Genomic DNA, 6,859 nt, shown 5'->3' on the forward strand with positions numbered 1-6,859 from the left:
CTACGTTTCTGAAAATATCCTTCTGTGGTTGGTGTGTCACAACTCTCCTTGCAGTTGCTGCTGAAAGCAGTTTTGGGAAGTGCAGAATGCAGCAGCATGGCACCACTTTATGAGGACTGTGCTGAAGAAGCCATGGCTCCCAACTCTACTACAAGCTTTCCAAAACCTGTTATGGATTGCTAACCCTTATGCTAGCTTATAGAAGATTCACAGTATGATTGTTACTTCAGTAGCCTGTTCAGCCACCTTAATTTGTTTCATTTTCTAGTTGTTTTGGTGTTTAGATTCCAGAGAAGACAGATGCTGGTTGGCTAACGTAAGAAGGTCTGACGTTCAGACTTGCTTTTGAAGTGCTTGATATTCATTTAAATAGCAAATCCATCCCTCCCAAGCCAGACCAGCCCTGGCCGCACTTTTGAAAGCTAAAATACATCTCTCAAGATGCCTAGTTAGAGGAGATTAGGTTCTACACTAGAATTAAGAAAAACAAATATTCACTGATCAATTATTGATTAAGAAGAATTTGAATCTGGGACAGGCTATGGGATAAGAAGCTGAATCTTTCAGGAAAATAAAAGTTTATAAGCATCACTTAAATCAAAATGAACCCATAGGTTTAAGTTGATATTTCAGTAAATGTTCATCTCAAATTACTGAAGATAATGCATTTATGTTACATTTTGCAAGTTAAGGTGGCTTGCTTCTTAAAACAGAATTTACTTAGAAGCGTGTACTGCTGAGAGTGTCAGTGGGTACACCAAGCAATAGTCAGTGCTAAGAAAAAAACATCATTTGGCAAATAAACATGAAGGACCACAGCTTGACTCAACAGTTCCAAAAACTGGAGAAATGTAGTTTAAAAATTTACCAGCTATTATTTAGCACATACTCATTATGTGTTTAAATTAATTCTAAGTCATGTGAGGAACCATTAAATATTTAATGCTTCATAATGAACCAGGACCTAAGCAAGACGTTTTTTTTTCTGCAAACATAATCTAAGGAAAAGTGGGCTTATAGCACACATGATATTATCAGTGATCCACACAATATATACTTCTGAATTTCAGGTTTTTTTTTTTATTTAAAACGTTTCTTCTTTACAACTGTAAAGATAATATATAAAAAAATGTAACTGACAGCTTTCTTCTCGTTTTAGGGCTGGACACTTAGCTAAATGAAGCAAGGAAATTTAGCACTATTATACACAATATAGATGTAGTCTAATATAGCACGAAACGGCCTCAGTGCAGAAACCATAATAAAAGGGCACAAGTGAGTAGTCCTGTTATCAACCATATTTCTTAGACTGATGCAACAACAAAAGGGCTGTTACGTAGAAAGTAACACGAGGTGAAGATTCACAATGGAAAACATTTACTTGAGATGGGGGGATGCTTGCACAAAATAAGCCCAGTCACAAGACCCCGGTTAAAGACAAACAGGCCCTTACACATAAAGCAGAAGTCACCACGCAACACAACTTTAAATACTGCTCCATTATTAAGAACAAGAAAATCAAATACAGCAACTCCAAGCTTCACATGAATATACAGTGGCAACTGTTAAGAACAGCCTTCCAGTTTAGGGTTCAGGGTAGAGCTCATTTTAGAGAAGATAATAGATAACATTTATCATTACAGGCAATGAAACAGATCTCACAGGAGTCTAAAATTTACTTCAAGTAGTTACTTTTGATATCCTGAATTTAGCTGTCATTGAAAAGCACTGCATTTTTGCACTGTCAAAGTTCTAAAAACCAGTAAGAATAATTTAGATAGCGTATCTTATTAGAATTTAACAGAGAGCGCCCCTCCTCTCCCTGCAGGATGGCTGTTGACATTCAATGTTACTGCTTAATCACAATGAACTGATACAACCTGGAACCTTCGTTCAGAAAGCAGCACAGCTAACATAAGCAGTAGTGTAAGTACCAGCTGTCCACCTAAAGCCTCTAAGGTGGCGCAGCAAGACGTGCCTTGCAGTGACAACTTGACTGAGTCCTCTGCAGCCACAGGGCTGCGCTTCCAGAGGGCTTGGCAGGCACATGGGTTGCCCTTGAATTTGAAATCCAAAACCTTGCGCTCCAGCCAGCACTGTGCCATCCAGATTCGTGCACTAAGCATGCTGTGCAGCTTCTGTGACATGCTAGCTTGCTCCTTTTGCAGGCCGCTTACTCAAGCAAGTCTAAAAGAACTAATCAGAAGGCCATTTAGCAGTGCCTGGAGCTAACGAGCTGCTTGACCAACAGGTAGCTGCCATTAACACTGTATCTGTGTGAAAAGGTAGGACGAGTGCTTTAGACCTCTGTAAGAACATTCAATTTATAATAGCTCCTCTTGCATATTGTCTTGTTAGTATGTTTTGTGTATTTCCAGAAACCTGATTTTATTATTTCAAAGGCTGTTTTTCCCCCTGAAGTCACTAGAATTGAAGTTGTAGTTATACTGTCTCACAGAGTGATGTGCTGCACAGGTGAGCTATTCATTTTTCTAAGCGTAACTTCAGTATGTCAGGTTTCAGGTGTTCCCCTTAAGCATCGGTTCTTTCTATACACAGATGAAGTGACAGATCAACACTCAAACCTGTTCTGGTGCATTATTTCACCATAATGAACAAACTCAGCAGAGATGCAAAAACAACTCCAGCAGTTCTTGAAAATGGCATATTATTGGTTGACCCTGACTATTGTATATCCTTGTGGCAGGCCAGCTGCATCCGATACAGAGCTTTGCCTTTCTGCCGCGTTATTGTTTTGTTTCAGTTCCTCCAGCTTCTTCATCAGCAATTCTATGCGAACGTGGAACTCCACAAGCTTTTCTTTCAGCTAGAAAAAAAAAAAAAAGAGAAATAAGAGTATTACAACTAGAGAGAAACACTAACACTGGATCTTGGAATGGTCTTTGCACCCCACTTCCAGTGGCTGAAGAGCAGCTGACTTTCAAGATGGAAGATTATACTGGGCTTTCATCTCTATACTGCATGTCCAGCACAGTCAAAACGGCCACCCAAATCTTTGCAGCCTGCGCTACAAAAAAGAGACAGATGGATGTGTGCCAGCACAACCCCTGTCAGAGATTTATGGAAATACTCTACTTAAGGAGACAGAGTTGCTGGAGCCTTATTATGATCAAGCCAGTCTTTCCTAGTTAACTCATTACAAGTTTTTACACAGCCAGAGACCTTCTTTGACATTATCTGGACAGACTGTTTCATCATTAGCTTAGGAACATAGGACAGTCCCTCAAAAATGCTGTTTCCAGGGTCTGGGATTTAAGTTAACACATCTAAAGCACAAGAGTAAAACCCTGCTGACATTACGTCCCCCCACAAAACAAAGACCAGTTTCTCACACTTGTTCTAGTCTACAAGCAAACTCTCCAGAATCACACAATTTGTGTTTGCAGTACTTCAGAAAAATGTGTCGCAATTTTAGAAGTCTTGCCTGAATAAGATTTTTGCATTTTAGCCTCAGCTGACTTATAAAAAACACTGATCTTTTATGATAAGACACTGGAAGATGACTTTAAAAAGGACAAAACTTAAGAAACATCACAGGCCCATTTCCATGCTTAGAATAGAAACTAAGAAAAAAAAAAAAAAAGAAACAAGCAAGCACATAAATACTGGGTACGCTGCCTGTCTCCTACACACAGTGACTTCCTTGGAGCTATGGGACACACAATTTACTAAGTTAACAACTAACCAAGTTACGGAATATAACATCCAATTTAAACATCAAAAAGAAGGGAGGTTCTAGTGTTGTCTTTTAAACTACAAGTAAATACTACCATTCTGTTATGAGCTTACAAATGTGCTAGAAACCCTTTCAGATTAACAAATTGCTATTTTTTAAAAATTCTTGAACAGTGACTTGTCAATTCTACAGACAACACAAGCAGTAATACCTAGGTGAAGTCTGTCTAAACAAATACTGTTTTTTTTCTTTTCAAAGTGTAGAGATAAAAGGATAACAAACTTTTGCCAGAAAATTAGCTAGAACTGGATATGTTTTGCAGATAAGCAGTTCTAGAAAGCGTTTTGCTTGTCTCACGTTTAAGGCAGTCACTGTATTATAAGTCAGTATTTTCTTCATCTTATGAACTTAAAAAGAAAAGCAATTGTATCCATCGTTTTGGATTAATATCTAAAAATACCAGCATTTAAAAAATATTTTCCATACAAATTAATGTAGAAACCTTACTTCTTGCAGTTGTTCCTTCAAGGTCACAGCAGGAAAATTCACCCTAGAAGCCGCTATTATAATTTGTTTTTTTAAGAGATAACTGGAAAACAAAAGGGGAAAGGGAAAAAAAACCAAGAAAACCAGTTAAAAACTTCATAATTGCATTCATTGTTTAGACAGATTATTTAAGATTATTTTAAAGCAGATATTAAGTTGTTGCCAAAAGTAGGCAATACATTATGAAGATATTAAAAACATAACAATGGTTTTACTTTGAAATCATAAGGTCCTCTCATCACCAGCTATAAGTAATTCAGTTTCTATAGTCAAGTCCTCAGTTTATCATGGAACTACTTTGATCCCTTACGTTAGCTAAGCAAATCTGGAACTGAAAGGAGGAGATTTCAGTATTGTAAACAACTAAATTTAAACCTTGACATTACATGCAGACACTCAAGAAGTGCACAGCAAATCTAACAGGGTCATACCAAAGCAAACAATTTAAACATAGAGGATATTAAAATCCCACACCAATGCGCTCAGTCAAAAGTAAAGCCACTTTTGTTAGCTGTAGATTAGTTTAGTTGTACACCCTGTTGTAATAACTTGCAAATTCCTGTGATATCATTGACCATGAGAATATGGTATACTCACCAGAGGATGCTGTCCTTGAAGAAACAGAAGAAGCCTCGGAGATACGCCAGGTCACTGGAGGCAGAATGAAGAATGAAGCCCACAATCAAGCGACATGACCGACAGGATAATACCTTGTAAGCACTAAAGGAGAACAGGAAAAATATTATTAAACAGAAGCTTCTGAAACCATAGGTACTGCATGGTTGTCAGAGGACATCAAATCATCAATTCCATCAGGACAGCAAAACAAGACATAGTAACACTCTCTCCTTAAAGAAATAATACATTCAGAAAGAATGTGAACATAAAGTCAGGCACGTTGCTTAAGAAATAATCTCTGTAATAAGTAAATTTGCAATTAGGGAAGAAAATACATGGCTCATTACCACAGCGTGGTTTAGGCTATGCTAACCGAACGTGATTTAACTGGCAAAACAATGCCTGCACCCACGCCTGTGGCAGGTCATAGATGTGAAACTTCCCCCCGATAAAAAAGATTATTGCCTCATTCAGAGAGCCACCCCCAAAAAAAAACCCCAACAAACAAAAGAACAACAAAGTCTTTTAATAAAAAAGTTCCCAGCCCTTATAGATGGTGGAATAGCCTTAAAACATCATTTAAACAAACTACTGGTTCTGCGTGCCCTCAGGTGATATTTACACCCTTCCCATCAGACTAATCCCAGAGTTACCGAACCTGTTGCTAATTGTAAGCTCAGGAACTGAGCAGAAGATATTTATTTTCAGTATTAAAAAAAATCCAACAACCAAACCCTAACCAACCAGAAAACAACCCCTAAACAGAGCTGCTTTAGTTTAGGTAACACTCCTCTTAGGGAAGGCGCAGAAACAAAGAGAACTAAAGGTTCGGCTGCCTTTTACCGCACCGCTCAAACGTTCCCCTCCCCCAGCAAAGGCTGGAGCAGCAAAACTTTTGATTTTGAGGAAAAAAAAAAAAAAACCAAACACCCAAAAAACCAACCGAAACCTACAGAAGGTTTCTCCATCCGAAACGATGGAGCTCGGGTACCAGAAGCACTTCGGAGTTCACCAACCCCGCGAGAAACCCCCGGGCACTGCAGCCAGGGGAGCTGCCGGCTCCCGGGCTGGGCAGAAGCCCCTTTCCTCGCCCGGGCGATTCGCCGCCGTGGCCGCTGCTCCCGGCGGCGGCGGGTGAGGTACGCACCAGCCCAACAGGGCTCCCTCGAGGCCGACCATCAGCGAATCCTCCCACGTCACGTCGTTCGTGACTCCTGAGGAGAAAAGAGAGAGACCCGCTGAACGCGACGCCCCCGCCGGGCCCGGGACTGGCCTGAGGGCACACCCCTCCCGCCTCCCCAGCCCCGCCGGGCACTGACTGCAGCAGACGAGGAGACCGAGCCGCCGCTCCTCCTGCGCGCACAGGTGCAGCGAGTCCCCCAGCACCGCCCAGCAGCCGCCGCACTGGAACACGGCGCAGTCCGCCGGCAGCGGCCCCTGCCGCCGCGGGGGCGACGGCGACACGGGAGGCGACGGCGACACCGCCCTCGCGGCCGGTGCCGAGGAAGGCGGCGACAGCCAGACGCGCGCGGTGACGGCGGGGGGCGGCGGCCGCTCCACAGTGATAGACCCGCTGAACTGCCGTTCGTGAAAGATCTTCCGCAGCTGCCGGCGCACCGCCATCTTCTCCCGCCCCGCGTTCGAGCGCGGCGCCCGCCTTCCCGGCCTCACAGTCAGCGCTGCGATTGGGCAAAGTGTGCATCAATCCTCATCTCCCGAGACTATTGGGGAGTGGGCCGCATGGCGTCTTTCCGTCGCCCAATCAGGCAGGAGAGGGCAGGGCCTTCCCTCGCCGGGAGCGCCTATCGTGTTTGAAAAAAAGCACGCCTCGGTAGCCGCGCTGCCATTGGTGGTTTCCTTGTCCCCCAGGCTCGACCCCTTTGACTCGTCCAGCCAATGGACTGGCGCGGCGGGCGAGTTCGAACGGCGGGGGCGGGGGCGGTGACAAAGCGCGCGGGGTCAGTTGAGCGCGAGATTTGAAGTGCGGCGGTTGTCGCC

At 43.0% G+C, this 6,859-nt stretch overlaps 1 protein-coding gene across 1 annotated transcript; it reads right to left on the minus strand.

Annotated features, from left to right (window-relative positions):
- Positions 1-2,685: 2,685 nt before the first annotated feature.
- On the minus strand, positions 2,686-6,484 carry OIP5 (Opa interacting protein 5; the record flags this gene model as incomplete). Its single annotated transcript, XM_082484975.1, is given in 6 exon segments — positions 2,686-2,757; positions 2,759-2,827; positions 4,205-4,286; positions 4,841-4,963; positions 6,009-6,075; positions 6,181-6,484. Coding segments are annotated over 6 exon segments (717 nt in total).
- Positions 6,485-6,859: the final 375 nt, after the last annotated feature.

Source organism: Vanellus vanellus (genome assembly GCF_965231255.1).
Source record: "Vanellus vanellus genome assembly, chromosome: 6".
In the NCBI taxonomy this organism is placed as follows: domain Eukaryota; kingdom Metazoa; phylum Chordata; class Aves; order Charadriiformes; family Charadriidae; genus Vanellus; species Vanellus vanellus.